Source organism: Pelophylax lessonae (assembly GCF_965119305.1).
Source record: "Pelophylax lessonae genome assembly, chromosome: 1".
NCBI classification, from domain to species: domain Eukaryota; kingdom Metazoa; phylum Chordata; class Amphibia; order Anura; family Ranidae; genus Pelophylax; species Pelophylax lessonae.
In genome coordinates this window covers 477,578,204-477,602,606 of record NC_138768.1, presented here as the reverse complement: position 1 = coordinate 477,602,606, position 24,403 = coordinate 477,578,204, and the positions used below count along the sequence as shown (strand labels likewise).

Here is a 24,403-nt window from a genome sequence, read left to right as displayed (position 1 = left end):
CCCTGGGGAGCCAGCGCGTGTGACCAGCAGCTCTAATGGCCGCTGGCCACTCGCGATCTCCCGCAGGAGAAAGACAGAATTCTGATGTAAACACAGCAGTCTGTCATTCTCACTAAAGTAATCACAGAGGCTATGTGATCCTGCTATGTAGGATTGTATTTCTCTGTGATTACATCACAAGCCACGCCCCACACAGTTAGAATCACGCCCCTAGGGATATACTTAACCCCTTGATAACCAGTAAAGTTAACCCCTTCCCTGCCAGTGTCATTTTTACAGTAACAGTGCATATTTATAGCACTGATTACTGTAGTAATGTCACTGGTATCCCCAAAAGTGTCAAAAATGTCAGTCAGGGGTCCAATCTGCCAGCTGCAAAGTCGCAGTCCCGCAAAAGAAAATCGCAGATCGCCGCCATTACTAAAAAAAACAATAAAAATGACATAAATCTTTCCCGTAGTTAGTAAACGCAATAACTTTTACGCAAACCAATCAAAATACGCTTATTGCGATTTTTTTTTTACCAAAAATATGTAGCAGAAAACAAATTGGCCTAAAATGTTAAACAATTTTGATTTTTACATTTTTTTTGGGGAATTTCATATAAAACGTGAAAAATATTGAGATTTTTTCAAAATTGTCGCTCTTTTTTTGTTTATAGCGCAAAAAATAAAAATCGCACAGGTGATCAAATACAGTGGGGATCGAAGGTTTGGGCACCCCAGGTAAAAATTTGTATTAATGTGCATAAAGAAGCCAAGGAAAGATGGAAAAATCTCCAAAAGGCATCATTACAGATTAGACATTCTTATAATATGTCAACAAAAGTTAGATTTTATTTCTGTCATCTACACTTTCAAAATAACAGAAAACAAAAAAATGGTGTCTGCAAAAGTTTGAGCACCCTGCAGAGTTAATATCTTGTACTATCCCCTTTGGCAAGTATCACAGCTTGTAAACGCTTTTTGTAGCCAGCCAAGAGTCTTTCAATTCTTGTTTGAGGTATCTTTGCCCATTCTTCCATACAAAAGTCTTCCAGTTCTTTGAGATTTCTGGGCTGTCTGTCACGCACTGCTCTTTTAAGGTCTATCCATAGATTTTCAATTATGTTGAGGTCAGGAGATTGTGAAGGCCATGGCAAAACCTTCAGTTTACGCCTCTTGATGTAATCCCCGGTGGATTTCAAGGTGTGTTTAGGATCATTATCCATTTGTAGAAGCCATCCTCTCTTTAACTTCAGCTTTTTCACAGATGGCATCAAGTTACCATCCAAAATTTGCTGAAATTTTATTGAATCCATTTTCCCTTCTACTCGTGAGATGCTCCCTGTGCCACTGGCTGCAATACATCCCCAAAGCATGATTGATCCACGCCCATGCTTAACAGTTGGACAGAGGTTCTTTTCATTAAATTCTGTGCCCCTTCTGCTCCAAACTTACCTTTGCTCATTCCGGCCAAAAAGTTAAATTTTAACCTCACCGGTCCACAGAACTTATTTCCAAAATGCATCAGGCTTGTCTATATGTTCATTTGCAAAGTTCAAACGCTGATTTTTGTGGTGAGGACGTAGAAGAGGTTTTCTTCTGATGACTCTTCCATGAAGACCATATTTGTACAAGTATCTCTTTATAGTGGAATAGTGTACCACAACTCCAGTGTCTGCCACATATTTCTGGAGGGATTGTGCGGTCAAACGTGGGTTTTGAATCGTTTTTCTCACAATCCTGCGAGCTGTTCTGTCTGATATTTTTCTTGGTCTTCCAGATCTTGCTTTAACTTCCACTGTTCCTGATGACTGCCATTTCTTAATTACATTCCGAACAGAGGATATTGACATCTGAAAACGCTTTGTTATCTTCTTATAGCCTTCTCCAGCTTTGTGAGCGTCAACTATTTTCAGTTTCAGTTTTCTAGACAACTGCTTAGAAGATCCCATGGTGCTGATTGTTGGGGCAAGGTCAGATGAGTCTGGGCATTTAAAACCTTTGAGACTGACATCACCTGGTCTTCCCAAATGATGATTGAGAACAATTCATGACACTGGCAGGTCTCAGCCTTGCAAAGGGGGCAGTGCATGCTATAAATTCTGCAGGGTGCCCAAACTTTTGCAGATGCCATTTTTTTGTTTTCATTAATTTTGAAAGTGTCAATGATGGAAATAAAATCTAACTTTCTCTATCGTTCATTGACAGACGCAGTTCTCTCTGATTCATATTAGTAGCGTTATACTGCCCCCTACATGAGTAGGACACTAGGCAGGAAAAAGTTCTGGCTACGCCTATGGGCAGTACCGGAGGGTACACCCTCTCTCTTCCTGCATCGGATGTCAGTTTAAAAAAAAAAAAAGCATGTAATTTAAAAAAAAATTTTTTAAAGTTGCTGGCGGGTTCCTCAGGTTCAGTACGGACCCTGCAGGCCATTTTTTCCCACCTGACCCCCTCACGGAGGCCGCAGGGCCTTCCGGATCTCCACTGTCCGTCTATGCCTTTTCGGCAGTTCGGGACGCATTTGTGCCCGGGAGGTGGTGGTAGGTGCGCTACAGTGTTAATTTCGTCGACTAAAACGTTTTCGTCGACTAACACAATTCAGATGACTAAAATACGACTAAGACTAAAATGGCATTTTAGTCTTAAGACTAAAATACGACTAAAACTAAAATGGCATTTTAGTCAAAAGACTATAACTAAAACTAAATCGAAATTTGCTGCCAAAAATTAACACTGGTGCATGCTCAAAGCATAAATAATAACATATTCGATTTTTCACTCCAGGACCAGCAGAAATTGTAGAGAAATGCTTAAATAATGCATTACAAATTACAATTGAACTACACCCATTTGATTATAGATGACTAAAATGAGTTTTAGTCGACTAAAATGTAGGACGTTTTAGTCGACTAAAATATACTGGAGTTTTAGTCGACTAAATACGACTAAAACTAAAACACTTGCAGAAGACTAAAATAGGACTAAAACTAAAATGCCATTTTAGTCCTAAGACTAAGACTAAAACTAAATTGAAATTTGCTGCCAAAATTAACACTGGTGCGCTAAAACGTTTCTCGACCTACCCCTGCCTCTTCTGATGTCTCGGAGCCTGAGTCTGGCTCAGCCGCCGCAGACGAGGGCCTCCCTGCCGGGTCTGTTACCTCGCGCCCTGTCTTCTCGGATGATGAGGATGACATTTCCACCTTCCCTGCCGCGACAGGCGCTGGTGGACGCACTGGCTGTTTTCGGTGCGTGGCACCCTGCAATATGGGGGTCGCAGCGACGGCTGCTCCTAGGGCTCAGGTGGCATCTGGCACTCACATGCCTCCCGGAGATGCTCATTTTGCTGGCTGCTCGTGTAGGAGGGGACCGTCTGAGACGTTCCCCTGGGGTGTGTAAGCGGCCTTTAGCCGTTGCCCTTTTGGGGGAGTCTCTGGTACAGAGAACTGTTTCCGCCTTTGGTGGACGTACGGTCTCCAGCTGAATGGGACTACCGTTGTTCCGGTGGAGGAATCCTCATCCTTTAAGGACTTGGCGTAGCTGCACTTCAAACAGTGTTTATGTTTGCCCTTGCCACACTGGCTCTGCTTGATGGGCGGAATCCCAACACTGCAATTTGGTGTGGGGAATGTCCCTCTTGCCCTGGGAGAGCTGTTGGACCAGTTGGCGCAGGGGCTGCATTTTGTTTGCGATGTCGAGCTGGTCGAGGCTCCCTTGTGTAACACTTTGTCGTTTTTGGTGGTGGTTGACCGGAGTCTACTTGACTGGAGTGTTGATCTGCGGATCAAACTTCTAGGAAGGTCTTAATGGATCTCCCTTTTCAGGGGGATCGCCTGTTTGGCGCTGCCCTGGATGACACAGGCTGTCAAGGGTGAGGGCCTTCGTCGCAGTCGAGGGTTCCTCCCTTTCAGCTCACAAACAGTTTCTTCATCCCTCGGGGACAGTCGATGTGGCAAAGTCCTTCCTGACTTCCGCGTGGGTTAGAGACGACCCTGGTCTGGCGTACATGGGTTTGGTTTTTTCCAGACCTGCGGACAAGGCCTACTCGGCCTGAAGGGGCTTCCTCTCCCATCTAGGGGGTCGAGGACCTGCGGCTGGCCCGGATCCCAGGCTGACTGGGTTTAGGAGGTCATGCGGTCCAGTTGCAAGATCGAGTTTCGATCCGGTTATTTCCAGTAAGATTTTTCCCTTCCAATGTACGGCTGTCTCCGGATCGCTTACAGGCACTCTGTGGGGCATTTCAGGCTCTGGTTCAACAAGCTGGACCTACTGGTCCTTTGTTGATTCCGTGCAGATCACAAATTTAATTTAGTATTGGTTCGCACGGTGGTGGCTTCTCTACATCAGGGTGCTTCCTGGCCTCCATAGACATCAAGCTGCTTACCTTCACGTCCTGTTATGTTCTGGAAAGCTACAGGTTCTCCGTTTTTTGCCGTGGGGAAGGATCTCTTGGTTTGTGGCATTACCCTTTGGTCGCGCTTATGCTGCTAGGGTCTTCATGACGGTGTTGGCTCCTGTCCTAGCGCTGTTGCGGCAGCGGGCGTATCGGCCCTGGTTTCCTGGCCGCTCTGCTTCTCCGTTTGGAGTCCCCTACGGTGCTTACAACGAAGTTGGTTGTCACTGTGGGAACTCTGGTTGAGTTCAGGTGGGTTCTGAACCTTCAGAAATCATCCCTGGTCCTTTCCATGAGACTGGACTTTGGACTCGTCCTCGGTCAGGGTGTTTCTCCCTCCGGGGTCAAAACTCTTGGAACTTTAGACTGCGGTCGACTGTTGCTGTTCCGCACATGGTCTTCCCTTTGGACCTGCATGCAAGTTCTGGGACTGATGGTGTTGTTTTTCAAGACGGTCCTTTTCACTCAATCTCTCTGGGGATCCCCCAGGAGGCACTCCTTCTCGAAGGCGAATGGAATCCAAACTCTCTGGACTTGCGGATCCGGCTGGGCCGGGGGCCCGGGGAGTCTTGCTCTGGAATCCTTCCTCCCCGTCTACTGGAAAATTGTCACCACGGATGCAAGCTTGTCCGGGTGGGGAGGAGTCCTCAGCAGGTTTTCTGCTTCAGGAGTATGGTACCTGGAGGATCCAGGTTACCGCTTATTGTCCTGGGGCTGAGAGCGATCCAGCTTTGTCTAGTTCACTGGATCGGGCACCTGCAGCTGTCCGATGCACTTTCAATGACTACGCCGCGACCGTGGCTTGTGTCATTCACCATGGGGGCACCAAAAGTGTCCTTGCTGCCTTGGAAGTGATGTTTCTTTGTTGGGCAGAGCGCCTTGTTCCAGCTCTATCCACTGTTCCCTTTCCAGGGGAGAAACAAAACGATTGGTAGGCGGTTTGCCTCAGTCGACAAGCCCTGGATGCAGGGCAATGGTCCCTTCATCCAGAGTCATTCCAGCAGTTGTGCCTTCGTTTGGGGGCACTCCGGACATGGGCCTGTTGGCATCGCATCTACAGGATAGTGCAGAGGTCGTGGCCCGCTCCCGGGACCCTCTGGCGGGTGCAATGGTGGCCTCATGGGTTCTGTCATGGGCAAGAACATTTACTAGGTTCAACATGTTCGATGCTAAGATGTTTGGCATGGTCACCTGTGCAAGGCTGACGCCGGTATGGTCGTGCGAGATTGCTCGCGGATGGGCAGAGGTCAGTTTCGGCTGCTGTCTGGCCTTTCCTCCTCTCCTGTTGCTGCCAAGAATCCTTCGCAGGATCGAGGTGGCAGGGATTTTGGTCATTCTCGTGGCTCCGGACTTGCCTTGCCGAGCTTGGTACGCCGACCTGGTCAGGCTTGCCGCTGACGCATCCTTGGGTTTCTTCTCTCTGGGGAGGATCTCCCGTCCGCCTTTACGTTCGATGGCTTGCCGGCTTGGCTGTTGTAAGCCAGGTGTCAAAGGACGGGGGTTGTCTGCTTCGGTGATTCCCACCCTACGTAAAGCATGGGAAGCATCTTTTATGATGATTTTTTTTCATCATATGAGAAAGTCGCGTATTGCGTGGTGTAAGTCTTCTTGGACTCCCCCTCGCTCTTGCTCAGTGGCCGGATCTTGGTTTCCTTCAACGGGGGGGATTGATCAAACGTTGGCCTTGAGTACTGTCGGCTTTGACAATTTTCATTCCACAGGCCGTTGGCCGCCTGTTCCCTGGTGCGTAACTTTTTCCAGGCGGTGCGACACTTGGTTCTTCCGGTGTGACCTCTGTCGCCAACTGGGGACCTTGGTTGGTGCAGTCGGTTCTTCCAGACCCTCCTTTGTGAGTATCGTGGGTATCCCCTGCTTACCTTAATGCAGAAGGTGGCCTTGGTTGCTGTCACTCTGCACACGGGGTGTCGGCACTGGCAACATTGTCCTGTCATTCTCCCTATCTGTCGGTTCATGGGGCCAGGTGGTACTTCGTCCGGATCCGTCCTTCCCTCTGAAGGTGGTTTCTAGTGTTCACTTGCACAGGGCCATTGTGTTGCCATCCTGTGTCCTGAGCCCCCTCATCCTACGGAATGTGAGCTGCATACTCTGGATGGAGTTCGGGCACTCGAGGGGTACTTGGCCACTACTGAGTCTTCCGGTAGTCAGGTTCGCTCTCTGTGCTCACGGATGGCCCAAGGACAGGGCTGCCTGTGTCTGCTGCGACTGTTTCCAGGTGAATCGGACAGTCGGTGGTGCAGGCTACTTCATTTATGGGTCAGGTCCTACCTTTCCCTGTTTCGGCGCTTTCTACTTGGGCGCCTAGTGCTTCCTGGGCTTTTTGCCCTACAGGCATCTGTGCTTCAGGTTATAAGATGATTACCTGGTCGTTTGTTCACACCTTTGCTATGTTTTATGAGGTGGATGTGCTGGCATCTGCAGATGCCTCTTTTCGGCCGCAAGTGTTGTTGCTGGCTACTGTTTGTTGGGCTTTTGGACTTCCTTGAGGGTGTTTGCTGTTTGTTTTCAGGTGGGCCTCATCTTTTGTTCTGATGAGTCCTATGTTGCCTGGTTGGCTGTGTTTGGCCTTGGGGACTTGTTCTTTTCTGCTGTTCCCACCCCTCATTTTATGGCACTGCTTTGGGACATCCCTACTGATATGAATCAGAGAGAACTGCGTCCGTCAATGAACGATAGAGAAAACTGGATTTTTGACTTACCGTAAAATCCTTTTCTCTTAAGTTCATTGACAGACACAGTACCCGCCCCCCTATTTTGGGTTGGTGTTACTTTCTGACACTGCTTTGATACAAAACTGACATCCTATGCAGGAAGAGAGAGGGTGTACCCTCCGGGACTGCCCATAGGCGTAGCGAGAACTTTTTCCTGCCTAGTGTCCTACTCCTGTAGGGGGCAGTATAACCCTACTGATATGAATCAGAGAGAACTGCGTCCGTCAATGAACTTAAGAGAAAAGGATTTTACGGTATGTCAAAAATCCAGTTTTTGTTGACATATTATAAGAATGTCTAATCTGTAATTTGATGCCTTTTGGAGATTTTTCCATCTTTCATTGGCTTCTTTATGCATATTAATACAAATTTTTACCTGGGGTGCCCAAACTTTCGATCCCCACTGTACCACCAAAAGAAAGCTCTGCTCATGGGAAAAAAAGGACGTCAATTTAATTTGGGTACAGCATCGCACGACCGCGCAATTGTCCGTTAAAGTCACGCAGTGCCGAATCGCAAAATAGGGCCTGGTCTTTGAGCAGCCAAATCCTCCGGGGCTTAAATGGTTAATATCACTTTAAAGGAAAAGTATAGCCAGACCAATTTTACTTTTTGTTATAAGTCACAGGGGTGTAGTTCATTCTCCACTCAGAGAGCAGGTAACTGACAGCCATCACTCTCTGCTCAGACCAGAGGGGGACAACTGAGTGATCAGCTGTGTTTGATCGCTTGGTTCTTGGGGTAGAGCCAGCGAGGGACAGCTGCAGCTGGGATTGGTGCTGCAGCCATCTAGGTGAGTATGGTTTTTCATTTTTGCTATTCCTAAACTTATCTTTTAATGGAGTAAATTTAAACAGCTGTTTTGGGTTTTCTTGTTAACTCATTGTCTTTTTTTTAAAACTCACAATTTTTAGCAGTGTCTTTACAACATGTTTGTGGCGTATGCACAAAGTACATATGGGCCATTTTTCAAAGGTAGCACCACTACTTAATACATGACCAGATACCTCCCTGGCGGTAATCCCGAGTGTGGCTCAGGGTTAATTTTCAGTACTAAAAGCGGTAACCCCCGAGCCACACTCAGGGTTACCTTGTAGTGAAACTTACCTTGTCCCTATGATCCCCTGATGTCCTCCCGTCGATGCCGGCATCCGTCTTCCCTTCACTGCGAGCGCCGCGAAACAGGGGGGGTGGAATCGGGCGGGGAAATTAAAAAAAATGTTCTCCCTAATGCTTTGTCTATTTCCCTGCCTGCACTTTTACTGTTTTATTCCTTTTATTTTCATTAATTTAATAATGAAATTATTAGTAATTTATTGTTCATTTTTATTTACTTTTACAGTTTTTTCCTAAGAATTACAGGCCTACAATATAAGAACAACAGATTTCCTTGCAAAACAATGTACCGCTAAAGGATAGTTTACAGACAGGTATGGTGCCAGCTGATTGGAAAAAAGCCAACGTGGTACCAATATTTAAAAAGGGGCCGAGATATATCCCGGGTAACTATAGGCCGGTCAGCCTAACATCAGTAGTCTGCAAAATTTTGGAGGGGATGATAAGGGACCACATACAAGACTTTAGTAATGAAAACGGTATTATAAGTAGTAATCAGCATGGATTCATGAAAAATCGTTCATGCCAAACCAATCTATTAACCTTCTACGATGAAGTGAGCTGCCACTTAAAGGTAATAGGTAAGCCTGTGGATGTGGTGTATCTGGACTTTGCAAAGGCCTTTGACACCGTTCCCCACAAACGCTTACTGTACAAACTAAGGAGGATAGGTATGGACCATAAGGTGAGTACCTGGATAGAGAACTGGCTCCAGGGGAGGTTGCAAAGGGTGGTGATTAATGGGGAGTACTCTGATTGGGCGGGTGTGGAAAGTGGGGTCCCCCAGGGTTCTGTCCTGGGACCAATCCTGTTTAATTTATTCATAAATGATCTAGAGGAGGGGATATCTAGTACAATCTCAGTATTTGCAGATGATACTAAATTAGGCATGCCAATATCTTCTATGCAGGATGTGGAAATCTTGCAAGCAGACCTGAACAAAATAACGGGGTGGGCAACTACATGGCAGATGAGATTTAATGTAGAAAAATGTAAAGTAATGCACTTGGGGGCCAGAAACCAGAAAGCAAGCTACTCACTAGGGGGGGAACCTCTGGGTGAGTCTAGGATGGAAAGGGACCTGGGGGTACTGGTAGACAACAGGCTTGGAAGTGGCATGCAATGCCAAGCCGCTGCAAGCAAAGCCAACAGAATACTGGGTTGTATAAAAAAGGGGATTCACTCCAGAAATAAAGAGATTATTCTCCCACTCTACAAGACTCTGGTCCGGCCACATCTGGAGTATGCTGTCCAGTTCTGGGCACCGGTCCTCAGGAAGGATGTGCTGGAACTGGAGAAAGTCCAGAGAAGGGCAACAAAAATAATTAGGGGAATGGAGGACATCAGCTATGAGGAAAGACTACAAGCACTGAACCTATTCTCTCTGGAGAAGAGACGATTGAGGGGGGATATGATATCAATGTACAAATACTGTACTGGCGACCCTAGCATAAGGAACAAACTATTCAGAGAAAGGAGATACAATAAGACACGTGGCCACTCACTAAAACTTGAGGAAAGGCGGTTTAACCTTAAAGTGCGTAAGGGGTTCTTCACTGTAAAAGCGGTAAGGATGTGGAATTCTCTTCCGCAAGCAGTCGTATCAGCGGGGAGCATTGATAGTTTCAAAAAACTATTGGATGGACACCTTAAAGACCACAACATACAGGGGTATACAATGTACGGTTAAAAGCAAACACACACACACATCATAGGTTGAACTGGATGGACTTGTGTCTTTTTTCAGCCTCACTAACTATGTAACATTCAAAAATACTGACATAATCAGACCGCCAAGGAGGTTAAATATGTGGTTTATGGAATATAGCTCTTGATAAAAGAACATGGGAAATGTGGGGTTGACCATGGCTTGATGGCAAGTCATTGGTCCACAGTGCAATTATCTTTGTATATTTGTGGGGTAAAATGATCAGCATGGGAACTCATAATGCACCCAATTTTTTTTTTTTTTTTTTTTTGTATACAAAAACAAGCAAAACAAAAAACCCCCAATGTACTACTAAAAATGTTGTCTCATCCCATTTATCCCAGTAACAACTTGATCACCTTATAGTGATTGTAAAGTCAGAAATATTTTTTATCCTAATGCATTCTTGTGTGCAGCAGCACTCCTTACCCCCCTAATGCCTACCTGAGGTCCATTGAGATCCAGCAATGTTGCAGAAATGTCTCGGCTGCCCAGGATTCCCTCTCCTAATTGGCTGAGACAGCAACGCCGTGCCATTGGCCCCTGCTGGTGTCAATCAAAGTCAGTCAGCCAATGAGGAGATAAAGAGGGCGGGGCCGGGTGGGGCTCCATTTCTGAATGGACACACGGAGCTGTGGCTCAGCTCGGGTGCCCCCACAGCAAGCTGTTTGCTGTGGGGGCACTCAACAGGAGGGAGGGGCCAGGAGCAATGAAGAGGAGGATCCAGGCTCTGTGCAAAACCACTGCACAGGGCAGGTGAGTATAACATGTTAATTTTTTACAAAAGAAAACAAAAAACAAGACTTTACAATCACTTTAATGGTAGGCTCCAGGTGTTGTGTAATGGATTGGGATGAACATAAAATGTAGTTACCTTGAAGTACCTGCACACACCTGCAGAACTCGAAAGCTTCTGGGTACGGCGTTGGAGCCTGTCAGGTTGGTCTAGAATTGGCCAATATCTGCAGTTTTTTTAGCTTGTTGTAGGTTTGTGCAGCCACGTCTAGGAGCCTGTACTTTATTCCTGCTGCATATTACCCACAGCAAGAAGTATACAGTGCCTTGAAAAAGTATTCATTGTACTCATTGAAATTTTCCACATTTTGTCATGTTACAACCAAAAATGTAAATGTACTTCATTGGGATTTTATGCAATAGACCAACACATAGTAGCACATAATTGTGAAGTGAAAGGAAAATGATAAATGTTTTTCAAAATTATGGGGTGCATTTGTATTCAGTCCCCTTTGCTCTGATACCCCTAACTAAAATCTAGTGGAACCAATTGCCTTCAGAAGTCACCTAATTAGTAAATAGAGTCCACCTGTGTGTAATTTTAATTATTGATCGACCGATATCTTTTTTTTACAGCCGATACCAATATATTGTTCATCGGATATCGGTATCGGCCGATATTTTCGGACATTAAATTTATTTATTTTTTTTAATGTTTACAGATACTCTTGTGGAGGGATCTGGGGGTCTAAAATACCCCAAACCCCACCTCTGCACTTAAAAGCATTCAGTTTGCTAAGTTTGGCTGTTTTGAATGCTGTAAGTTTTTTTAATTTGGCGCCGCCAGTACCCGGAAGTGATGTCATGTCATGACATCATTTCCGGGTACTCGGCGGCGCTGAATTCAAAGAAATAGAGACCCGGTCAGACAGCGGCGGTGAAGGTAGGATTCCTGGGTCTCCCGGTGGGACGGGAGACCGGGGCGAGCATCGGAAGGCGGCGGGAGGGGGGGGGGACGTCCCCTCCCGCTCCTTGGAATGACAGCTTTAATGCACCTCTTGCTTTAATGCACCTCTTTTAATCCCTTCAATTTTCAGTTTTTCTGATACAGGGATGGAGACGCTGGGCATTACCTGCTGGTGTCTCACTTAAAATCCCAAATAGCCTATATTGTTCATGTAACCAGGGATGGAGGCGCTGTACCTACAGGCTGGTGCCTCATTTAAAGTCCCACTGTGCGATTTTCGTGCGTTTTTGGTGGATGCAGTCTGATTTGACCTCAGTTTTTTAATATACAGGGATGGAGACCAATAGCATGACGTGCTTGTATCTCATTTAAAGTCCCAAATATTTTATGAAATTAGGGATGGAGGCGCTGTGCTTTATCGCTGTGCGATCGCCGCCTCTACTCCTCCGGCCCGACTCCCGTTGTGTCTAAACACAGCGGGAGTGAGCCTCCAGCGGGGTGAGCACAGCCGAGACCACTAGGAGTCCAGCGACATAAGTCTACATCGCTGGACCCAGAGGAGCCGCACTGCCGCAGTAGGATTGCTCTAAACAGTCGGCAAGTGGTTAAAGCAGGCCAGGGTCCCTATCGATCCCCTTTTAGAGAAGTGTCCCCATAGATCCCCCTTTAGAGCAGGAGCCCCCATAGATCCCCCCTTTAGAGCAGGCCAGGGTCTCATTTCCCCCATAGATCCCCTTTAGAGCAGGCCATGAATCCCCCTCTTAGAGAAGGGTCCCCATAGATTCTATGGGGGACCCTTCTCTAAATGGGGATCTATGGAGACACTGCTCTGAAGGGGGATCTATAAGGACCCTGCTCTAAAGGGGGGATCTTTGGGGACCCTGGCCTGCTCTAAAGTGGGATCAATGAGGTACCCTGCTCTAAAAGGGGATCTATGGGGACCCTACCCTATAGGAGGATCTATGGAGACCCTGCTCTAAAGAGGGATCTATGCCATAGATTCCCCTTTAGAGCAGGCCAGCAGGGGCCCCCATAGATCCGTTATGATCTGCTTGTTAGTAGCGTGGAGCTTAGGAATATAACACAGATAGACTGACAGACACCACTCACGACAACAAGGAAGCTGGAGCCTGGGGAAAGCTGCACACAAACACTGGCAGGCGCGGGCAGGTTACAGGAGGAAGCTCCTCCTCCTCTGATGGTCAGGGCCTGGGGGCGGGGCAACACAAGCAGCGAGCACTTGATTGGTTGATAGGATGCCTGCCCGGCGGTGCTACCAACCAGCGGGCAGTGGAGGGGGGAGGTGAATCAGTGGATGCTGCCGGTGACTGCGCTGCCGCGGCGGACCCTGCAAGGACCGCTCGTGGACACCTTGCTGATCGCTGCATGTGGGGGACCAGAAAACATGTGGAAGAAGGTGCTCTGGTCAGATGAGACCAAAATTGATCTTTTTAGCCTAAAAGCAAAACACTATGTGTGGCGGAAAACTAGCTCTGCACATCACCCTGAACACACCATCCCCACCGTGAAAACATGGTGGTGGCAGCATTATGTTGTGGGGATTATTTTCTTCAGCAGGGACAGGGAAGCTGGTTAGAGTTGATGGGAAGATGGATGGAGCCAAATACAAGGCAATCTTAGAAGAAAACCTGTTGGAGTCTGCAAAAGACTTGGGACTGGGGCGGAGGTTCACCTTCCAGCAGGACAACGACCCTAAACATACAGCTACAGCTACAATGGAATGGCTTAGATCAAAGCATATTCATGTGTTAGAATGGCCCAGTCAAAGTCCAGACCTAAATCCAATTGAGAATCTGTGCCGAGACTTGAAAAAGACTTGCCTGTTTGCAGACACTCTCCATCCAATCTGACAGAGCTTGAGCTATTTTGTAAAGAAGAATGGGCAAAAATGTCACTCTCTAGACATACCCAAAAAGACTTGCAGCTGTAATTGCAGTAAAAGTGGTTCTACAAAGTATTGACTCGGGGGGGCTGAATATAAATGCACTTTCAGATATTTATTTGTAAAATATTTTGAAAACTATTTATCATTTTCCTTCCACTTCACAATTGTGTGCTACTTTGGCCTATCACAAAAAATCCCATTTAAATAAATACTCCCAAAATGTAAATGAATACCATTTATACAACACTGTATATTGAAATTCAAGACAGCAAAATAACCTCTGAGATTTATAGAGGGGAATTACATTCTTTAAGTTATAATGTTCAAGATACTTTTTAAATACAAATGTAACTATAGAATAGATGAACTAGTTATAAAATCAAGACATAGTACAACCGCCATTGCTTAAGTAACTTACTGTGTCAATTTCCTCATCGGAGATGGGCTGGATCTGTGGGTTGAAGTGGAGAGGAGAATAAACCCAGCTCTGGTCATCTGGTGGCTAAGCAAGGTAAGCCAGATAAAAGTGGAAGCAGCAAGGAAATAAGGAAAAAAAAAAGAGGAAATAAAAGAGTAAAAAATAATTATTAAACAGCACATTTGTGATTTATACTGTAAACGTCTGCCCTACCATGGCTGTAAAACTTCTAAAGCACAACTAATTCTGTTTGCAACAACAGTAATGTAAAGTTGTATTACTGCACTAAATGCGGAAACATCAAGAAAGATATAAAATAAACTTTAGACTTGTGTACAAATATAAAATTAGTTCACCAATGGCAACATTTAAAAAAATACAAAATGGTTTACCCAATCTCAGGTAATATCATACAATTTTACACCAATACATTTAAGTAAGTGAGGGATCACCATTTTGCTGACATTACAGGAAACATTAGACAAATTATTTTGTAGTTAGTCAGTAGAGAGGATTTCCAGGTTTGGCACTACCATGGGTTTGAGGTGAACCCAGCATTTTTAAGGTCTGCGGTCTAAATAAACTAATACAGCAATTTGCCTGGCCGAATTCTTTGTAACCATAATACACTGCATGGCCTTTGAATTTAGGTCAGCTGGTTTAGAAGGGCTAATTATGGGGCCATGTCTATGTTCCACACCCCTCATAATAAAAGGGTGCCTATCCAGTAGTCATTTGTGTGTAGGGGTATTTTATGGAGAATTGACAACCTGTGTGTATCAGCAGAGTCTACTGCTATACAGTACAGCACTGGATTGCAGGGTGATGGGCTACATATTTTCTCCCCCCCCCCAGTATTTGTTTTTCTTTTACTTCACATTTACATTTATCATTTTATTTTCTGCTAGGTTTAATAGGGTTTAGTGTTCATTTTTTATTTCACTTCAGGGACCGCAGCATATACGTTTTACTCACTGCGACCTGTACTGATAGCTTGGAGCTTCACTCTAAGTGCTGGATATAATCCCTTCGGTGATCCATTAATAAGATGGGCGCTGACATCTAAAACGCTCATCCAAAATTAGCACTTTCTGTACAATGTGAAGGTGCTGCACTCTTGATAACCCAGTGTAGGTTAGTAGGAAATTGGCTCAGCCTCAGCTCCTCCTCAGTTACCCCCCTGATGCATTTTGCCCTGGGGGCGCGGCTTAGGAGGAGCTGAGGCCACTTCCTACTTCTAACACTGGGCTGTTGGGAGTATGGTGCCTTCATATTGTACCATACACCTGTTACTGACACAGACAAAGCTGACCTTTGTTTGCAACAGGCCGCTCCTGACATGTGCAGCAAAGTACCACCTTTCCCTTAATGACATAGCTGCCATTACTGTTAGACAATCCCCATTATAGAAATGTCAGACAGGCCTAAACAGAGAGGCAGATGTTCTGCACGCTGAGGTAATACAAGGCAAGCAGCTTCTGCAGGACAAAGCGGTAGTCGGGCCTCACACAGAGGAGGTCGTTGAGAGGCTGAAGAAGCCTTCCACTTATTCCTCCTTCCTGACACAGAGCAGCCAGTTGTCTGCAACTTCTGCTAATTTACCCTCTTCATCTTCCTCCTTCTACTCTCCTGCTAACCTTTCTATAGTCCCACAGACTGATAGTGAGGAGTTGGCAGAATTATTTCATCACATGTTCTCTAACTTGCTGCAAGAGGTTGATATCATATAATAAACAACATGAACGATACCCACCAACATGGGTGAAGAAAATGCTGCTCGCCCTAAAACTTTTGACAGAAACAAAAACAAAATGGATGCTCCCAAGGGCTTTAAGGCAGTGAAAACGATCAAACTAATACAAAGAATATGTATAGAAAAAGGGTTTTATTCGTACATAAATATATTAAAATTTCAACATGACTAAATAAAAACATGAGCTCTGGTATGCATAACCTCAACAACAAAAGATGTCCCTGTTATACTGGCAGAAATCAAATTCCTGTAGAGATTTTCCAACTTAAATTGCTGCCAAAAAGGACCCTGGCGCATTTCTACTACAACAGTCCAAATCTTTCTCAGGGGGATAAGGACATTTAGAAAATACATCAAATTAGAACATATGATACAGTCTCTATAAAATGTTAGACATTTTTCTTTCATGAAAAAGTTCTAATATGATGTATTTTCTAGATGTCCTCTATTTTACAGATAAGTTAGAAAATCTCTACATACATTTGGTTTCTGCCAGTATAACAGGGACATCTTTTGTTGTTGAGGTTATGCATACTAGAACTCATGTTTTTATTCAGTCATGTTGAAATTTTAATATATTTTTGTACCAATAAAAACATTTTTCCATATATATTCTTTGTATTAGTTTTATCTTTTTCGCTACCTTAAAGCCCTTGAGAGCATCCTTTTTGTTTTTGTTGATATCATATAATATTGCAATATTGCTCATTTCAGATACGGGAAACCAGAAAGATAGTGCCAGGACCATTGAGGGAGGGGACATCAGGCAAAGGAGCACCAAAAGGCAGTACTATTCTACCAGCCAAGTGGGCTCCATTGATGAAGCAGGGGTGAATGATAAGGTGCCAGACAATCCGTGGATGCAATGGATTGGAGAGAAGAGAAGGGTGAGAGGGGATTGTGTTCACGGGCAGGGGCAGCTTGCAGCAGACTGGTGAGAGCAACCATCCTAATCTACTTGGAAGCATGGCTGGCAGGTACAGGCCACTGTTAACTGCAGGGCCAGTCCACAAAGTATTCTGATAGGGGTCTTTTTTACTGTATCTGCTGTTGACAGCCCTGTTGTGGTCTGCAACCCCTGGATGCAGCATATCAGCCATAGTAATAGGACCTGCAATTTGGGTACTACATGCATGGGGAGACACATTACTCTGCACCACAAAGTTCAGTGGGGGCATTACCCCAAGTCAGAAGCAAGGAGCCTTCACTCCTCTTCGTTGCTCAGTGCTGTCCACATCTTCAGCCCTCTAGTGACACCCCTTGCAGCCTCTAGTAACACAAATCTCCCATAAGCCCAACATTTTAATGGCAGCTTGCCAAATCTGCTGGCTTTGCAGCTGCTCCCAATACCAGCTTATAAAATCAACCCCTTTTGAAAACTTATTGTCAGGGAAGAAAGAATAAGCCCAGGCACATAGTTATGTACAGACAGAGAATTTCTATTAGCCAAATCCACAGATGGAGAATACCTCTTAGCCAAACCCATAAACAGAGAATTCCCGTTCGCATTACTCGCGAACCCGCGTGCGCGCCGGCGCTAAAGTGGTGCCAAGTGGGCTATATAAACACCTCCGCTGCACAGAGGTGCTGGTCTACAGCGTTCTGCCACCTTGCTACCTGTTCCTGGTGTTTAAACTGTGTTGCCATTCTGATCTGTCTGACCGCGCTTGTACTCTGCCTGAACCGACCCCTGGATTGCTCTTTGACCACGTCTCTGCTTGATTCCGGTCTACCTGTTTGCCATTGCCAACTCCAGTCTGAACCTGACTACTCTTCTGCCTACTGCTCTGTTCCTTACATCCCTGCTAGTTACCGACCCGGCTTGCCTGACCCTGCTCTGTGTCCAGCCATCCTTATATTTGCTGTCTGCTACCTGCCAGCCTGCCAAATGCCTGTGACCTGTCAGCCTGCTAAGCATCTGCTGCCTATGACCTGCCAGCCTGCTAAGCATCTGCTGCCTGTGACTAGCCACGTACCTGCTGTCTGCCACCCACCAGCCTGCCAAGTACCTGCTGCCCTGCGGCACGATCCAGCCTGCAACCAAGTATGCACAGACCTTGCATCTGCAGAGATTGCCTTCCTCTCCACGTCAGGCTCCATCTTCAGGTGCGTGACCTTTATGGTCAGTGCTACACCACAGTGGCAGCTATCCAGTCACCATTATTTTTTCCAGAAGACCATCCTTACAGTCCAACAGCATGAGAAAAATTTCGTAGCTTGAACATGCTGTCAGTGGCAGGGCACACATGACCACAGACATAAAATCTCATAAGCATGGGCAGGGACACTACATATCCTTCAAGGCACTATAGGCCAACTGCAGGTGGCTGGGAAGTAGGCAGAATGGGGTACTATGCTGGAGCTGGTGGTGCATCCGTTTACGATGACAGCGCAGAAATGTGTACTATCCCCCATTCCTCACTGGTCTCATCCTCTAACTCCTTGAAACCACCAGTTTCCCCCAAGCACCCCAGAGTATATGCAATGTGCCAGGCTAAATGCGGCCATTCTTTTTTTGCAGCTGGTATGCCTGGGGGACAGGAGTCAAGTGGGCCACAACTTCTAACCGCTCTTCAGGCCCAAGCTAAGCGGTAGCAGACCCAATGCCATCTTCAGCCAGGCAAGGATGTGACAACAGCACTAATCTGCTGGTAGCCCTTTTCCCGGAAAAAACAAAAAAAAACAAAACATACCTTGCCTGGTACATGTCCTCACTCAGTTGGTGCCTTGGCTCCCCATTAAGTACCCTTGCTTCCAGGAGTTTATTTTATCAGCCTTGAAGGGTGTGTAGCCACTTTAAGTTGTCATACCCAGCCAGTGCTCGGTTGGCAGAAATGCAGCTCCAACACAAGGTGGCCACCAACTGCCTTCATCTGTGACAAGTGCTTAAACTCAACGTTGGCCATGCTGTAGAGGTTGCTCTAGCAGCAGCATGCCATCAGTGAGTACCTGCGGAATTACAAAGATAGATGACTCGGGTGAGCTGGAGTATTTTATACCATGTCAGTGGCTCATAATTTAGAACATGTTTTGCCACTTTTTGAAGAAGCGACCAAGATGGTGAGCTGCAACAAGATGGGAATTAGCACTCCCATCCCACTCATGGTTTCTTGGAGCACATACTCTGTGGCCTAACAGACTGAACACTGGAGGCACAGCAGCAGGAAGAAAAGGACCACCTGCTGCTGTTTTAAAGCCCACACAACCCTTTGCAAGCTGCGTCCAGTCCTGGGAGACAGAGACAAAATTTTAGGAGTTTTAGGGTTGTCGTGCAGGTGGTAAGGAGGAGGGAATGGGGGGAAGCTTAAAGGGTGGGGTGAAATTGTGACACTTCAAAAAGGTTCTGCATAAGAACCTCTTTACAGCATTTCCTGATGATATGATCCCTTCTGATAGCCAACATGCCTCCAATACTTGGAAGGAGAGGGGGTGTCGATGGCTGCTTTTGAGAATTTTTTATTTAATTATTTTAAACCACAGTGGCTAGACCAGGTTGCAGGCAGTATTTACTGGGTTAAAGGCTGCAGCCAATCTTAGCAGTGTGGACCCCTTGGATTATTGAGTACCTGGGCTTGACCACTGGACATAGTTTGCTTTGCAATCAGCTTGTTTTCTGAGAGGGCCTTCAGCACAGCAGGAGGTTTAATTACAGAGAGGCAAATCCATCTTGCCAGCAGTGTGTATCTGTGTAATAAAATGAACTAGTCTTGAATTATCAATGAGTACAAAATCCCTGCTGTTAAAGATGCTGAATAAAATGGTGTCATCCAGCTCAAAAACAAAATTATGTCTGTTACCATTACAAGCTCTTGCCACCTATCCTGTCTTATTTCATCACTCTGGCACTGCAAAGGCACCACACAATGTTTTCACAGCTGGACCTCAGCTGCCAAATGTTTGTTTGCTGCAGGATAAATCCTGCTTTGTGTCGGGGGGGGGGGGGGACCTAGTTTTGACAGATACCTGCTCCCACTTCTGCTCTGGCCACCTGGGCGGCTCGAGCCGAAGTTCTCCTCTCCCCCTCCCTCCCTGCAATCTTATGGGACACGGCAGAGGTCCCAGAAGATTCCCCGGCCGCTTAGGAAGCGCAGTGCGACACGTATGTGCAGTGTGCACCCGGCTGTGAAGCCGCAAGCTGTCACAGTCGGGTGCCCATGCTTGTTATGTTGGCGCCGGGGAGAGGCGAGAGAGAGGAGCGAGGCTTCTGGCGGCCGCATTGTTGGATCGTGGGACAGCTGAGTGTGTATTTATTAAAAGTCAGCAGCTACACTTTTTGTAGCTGCTGACTGTTAATAAACCCTCAAAAACTATAATTCTGCCACACACTGTTTCTGCAGCTGATAAATTTCTGCAGCTGATAAATTTCAAATTTTAGCTGCAGGGAAAATATGTTGCCGCTCAAAGTTTGTGGTCCATTCCAGTGCTCAAGCACTCTAATATATTTGTGGTTATTTTCTCTCAAATCAGTCTATAATGTTTAGTTCAAGATAAAACCTGCCTTTTCTCTTCCTCTTATATTGTGACCTAGCCAAGCTGCTTACATAATGTTCAGCTGCTGTACAATATTTGTGGCTATTGTCTCTCAAATAATACATCCCATCATCCCTCACACTTACATTGTGGCTTTTGCAGACTGCTTGCCTACTGTCCAGAAAATGCACAATATTTGCGGCTATAGTCTCTCACATAATACACTCTAATAACTACTTCAAGATAAAACCTGCCTTTTCTCTTCCTCTTATATTGTGACCTAGCCAAGCTGCTTACATAATGTTCAGCTGCTGTACAATATTTGTGGCTATTGTCTCTCAAATAATACATCCCATCATCCCTCACACTTACATTGTGGCTTTTGCAGACTGCTTGCCTACTGTCCAGAAAATGAACAATATTTGCGGCTATAGTCTCTCACATAATACACTCTAATAACTACTTCAAGATAAAATCTGCCTGGTCTCTATTTGCTGTCTATTCAAGTGCTCGTGTACTGTCCAGATTGTAGCCAATTTCTACAAAACACAGCCTATATTTTGAATTTTTTTGGTGAAGAATTTGGATAATTTGGAGCTGTGTTTTGAATTTTTTTTGTGAACTCTATTTTGACATTTTATTCAACTTTAAAGACAATGCAGTGAAGTGGAAAAAGAAGCTTGCAAACGATTACACTTTTTTTTAGATATCCTATTTCCTTTAGCTTTTAGATCTGTTTTGGCTGCTACTTCCACCAGTCAATTCAGGCCAGTGTTGCAGTCAGAACTACTTAAAAAGTTTTTTTTAGGTTGAAAAAATGTAATTGAGATACAGCTGTATTTAAGCCAAGCTTGAAGGCAAAATGCACCTTTCTGAACATGTTACACCCATATTTAAGCCTGCAATCCTAGAAAAAAAAATAATAAATGCAAGATAAAATATGCATTTTTTATTTTTTAAAGCTGAACTTATTCTTTAACCACTTCCCGCCCACCCTATAGGCAAATGACAGCAGGAAGGTGGTTACATTATCCTGACCGGACATCATATGACATTATATATATATATATATATATATATATATAGAGTATATATGTATATAAAGTAGTTGTTATCCCAGTTTGGCTGAAAAAGTGAAAAAACACTTCAAAGGATAAGTTCATCTTTAGGAACATTTTAAACATTAGACACACGTATCACGTATTTAGGATGTAACATGCTTCTATGCACCCACCTCCCGCTGCCAGCACTCCCTTCTCTGTGACAGCGTGACTGGGGCAGATGGTCGTAATTCATTTAGTCTTCCTCTAGCTTTTGTAATTGAAAGCCCATATGGGGATGCGGGCACAAACTAGAGGAAGACTCTGCAGGAGCCTGACATTGCACCGCAGGCTCCTTCTTAAGAAAAAAACAAACAAAAAAACGAATTATATATACAGTATCTCACAAAAGTGAGTACACCCCTCACATTTTTGTAAATATTTTATTATATATTTTCATGGGAAAACACTGAGGAAGAGACACTTTGCTAAAATGTAAAGTAGTGAGTGTACAGCTTGCATAACAGTGTCAATTTGCTGTCCCCTCAAAATAACTCATCATTTAGCCATTAATGTCTAAACTGTTGGCAACAAACTGAGTACACCTGAGTGAAAAGGTCCAAATTGGGCCCAAAGTGTAAATATTTTGTGTGTCCACCATTATTTTCCAGCACTGCCTTAACCCTCTTGGGCATGGAGTTCACCAGAGCTTCACAGGTTGCCACTGGAGTCCTCTTCCACTCCTCCATGACGACATCACTGTGCTGGTAGATGTTAGAGACCTTGCGCTCCTCCACCTTCCGTTTGAGGATGCCCCACGTATGCTCAATAGGGTCTAATTCTGGAGACATGTTTGGCCAGTCCACTACATTTAACTTCAGATTCTTTAGCAAGTTAGTGGTTGTCTTGGAGGTGTGTATGGGGTCGTTATCATGTTTGAATACTGCCCAGTCTCCAAAGCGAGGGGATCATGCTCTGCATCACAGTAGATATTGGCATTCATGGTTCCCTCAATGAACTGTAGCTCCCCAGTGCCGCAGGGAGCCCCAGACCATGACACTCCCACAACCATGCTTGACTGTAGGCAAGACACATTTGTCTTTGTACTCCTCACCTGGTTGCCACCCCACACGCATGACACCATCTGAACCAAATAAGTTTATCTTGGTCTCATCAGACCACAGGACATGGTTCTAGTAATCCATGTCCTTAGTCAACAGGAAACTGTTTGCAGGCTTTGTGCATCATCTTTATAAGAGGCTTCCTTTTGGGACAAAAGCCATGCAGACCAATTTGATGCAGTGTGCTGCGTATGGTCTGAGCACTGACAGGCTGACTCCCCACCCCTTCAACCTCTGCAGCAATGCTGGCAGCACTCATATGTCTATTTCCCAAAGACAACCTCTGGATATGACACTGAACACGTGCACTAAACCTATTTGGTCGACCGTGGCGAGGTCTGTTCTGAGTGGCACCTGTCCTGTTAAACCACTGTATGGTCTTGGCCACCGTGCTGCAGCTCAGCTTCAGGGTCTTGGCAATCTTCTTATAGCCTAGGCCATCTTTATGTGGAGCAACAATTGTTTTTTTCCGATCCTCAGAGAGTTCTTTGCCATGAGGTGCCATGTTGAACTTCCAGTGACCAGTATGAGAGAGTGAGAGCGATAAAACCAAATGTAACACACCTGCTCCCCATTCACACCTGAGACCTTGTAAAACTAACGAGTCACATAACACCGGGGAAGGAAAATGGCTAATTGGGCTCAATTTGGACATTTTCACTTAGGGGTGTATTCACTTTTGTTGCCAGCGGTTTAGACATTAATGGCTGTGTGTTGAGTTATTTTGAGAGGACAGCAAATTTACACTGTTATACAAGCTGTACACTCACTACTTTGTAGCAAAGTGTCATTTCTTCAGTGTTGTCGCATGAAAAGATATAATAAAATATTTACAAAAATGTGAGGGTGTATATATACTGTATATATATATATATATATATATATATATATATATATATATATATATATATTAAATGCACATTTTGTTTTACCTATGCATATGTGCATTTATATTATTTTTTTGAAAGGTGAATTTAGATTTAAAGACATCTCCTAAGCTTGTAGTTTAAAGGATTTGTTTTTTTTTTTTCTCATGTTGCCCTCAAAAGACCCTACCCAACTGTACAGTACACATATCAAACTTCTCCATGTAGACTTCAATGGAGTTCAATCTAAGTTTTGCAGCCTTCAAGCAGGATTTGATGAGCCTCCCGCAAAAGAAACCCAAGCAGAAAGTATATATAAATATAATTGCTAACTCTAAAAATATATATTTTGGAATCTTGCTTTTCCTTATTAAATGATGAAATGCATAGCCAGATTGTGCTTGAGAAAGGACAGAGTTCTGAATTCTGGCTGTTTTACATATACTTTTGGAGAAACACTTTAACTAAAAAATATTTGACGAAAAATAAACAAATTGACTACATGGGCTTAAACTGAGTGAACACTGCATTGTTTTAATGCATTAGTAGTACTCACTCACAGAGTTAATGGATGAAGTGGCAGAGCGCATCTGACAGGGTTGGGGAGAATACACCCAATATCGCCCATCGGTGAACTGGTTGAAAGATGAGATGAAGTAAACCATGTGATCACAAAGAATGGAGAGAGTAAGAATGGAAGAAATAAGAGTGGATGAATTGACTCAAGAAACAGACAAATTGTTTAAACAGTTAACAGATATGAGAAAAACTGGATTTTTATCTTACAGTAAAATCCTTTTCTCTGATGTTCATTAACGGACACAGCTTCATATTTTCATTGACCATTGGGTTATGCTGCTCTTCCTAGGAGTAGGACACTAGGCAGAAAAAGGGTTAACAAAAGTTAACAAGGCTTTGACTACGCCTATGGGCAGTCCCTGGGGTTATACTCCCGCTTCCTGCTCTAGGATCTCAGTTTTGTTACAAGCAGTGTCAGAAGAATACATAACCCAAACTCATCAGAGGGGTTGGTGCTGTGTCTGTCAATGAACATCAGAGAAAAGGATTTTACAGTAAGACAAAAATCCAGTTTTCTCTTTCGTTCATTGACGGACACAGCTTCATATCTTCATTGACCGTTGGGATGTCCCAAAGCAGTGTCATCATGAGGGGTGGGCACACTGCAAAATTTAA

General features: G+C 44.8%; 1 protein-coding gene across 1 annotated transcript in view; it reads right to left on the bottom strand.

Annotated features, from left to right (window-relative positions):
* PIP5K1C (phosphatidylinositol-4-phosphate 5-kinase type 1 gamma) overlaps positions 1-24,403 on the bottom strand; it is a 476,610-nt gene that overhangs the window by 5,048 nt on the left and 447,159 nt on the right. Inside the window, exons 17-18 of the mRNA XM_082248247.1 lie at positions 23,770-23,844; positions 13,960-14,043 (exon numbers count right to left, since the gene is read on the bottom strand). Of these exons, the coding sequence (XP_082104373.1) occupies positions 13,960-14,043; positions 23,770-23,844 (159 nt within the window). The remainder of the gene's footprint in view (positions 1-13,959; positions 14,044-23,769; positions 23,845-24,403) is intronic.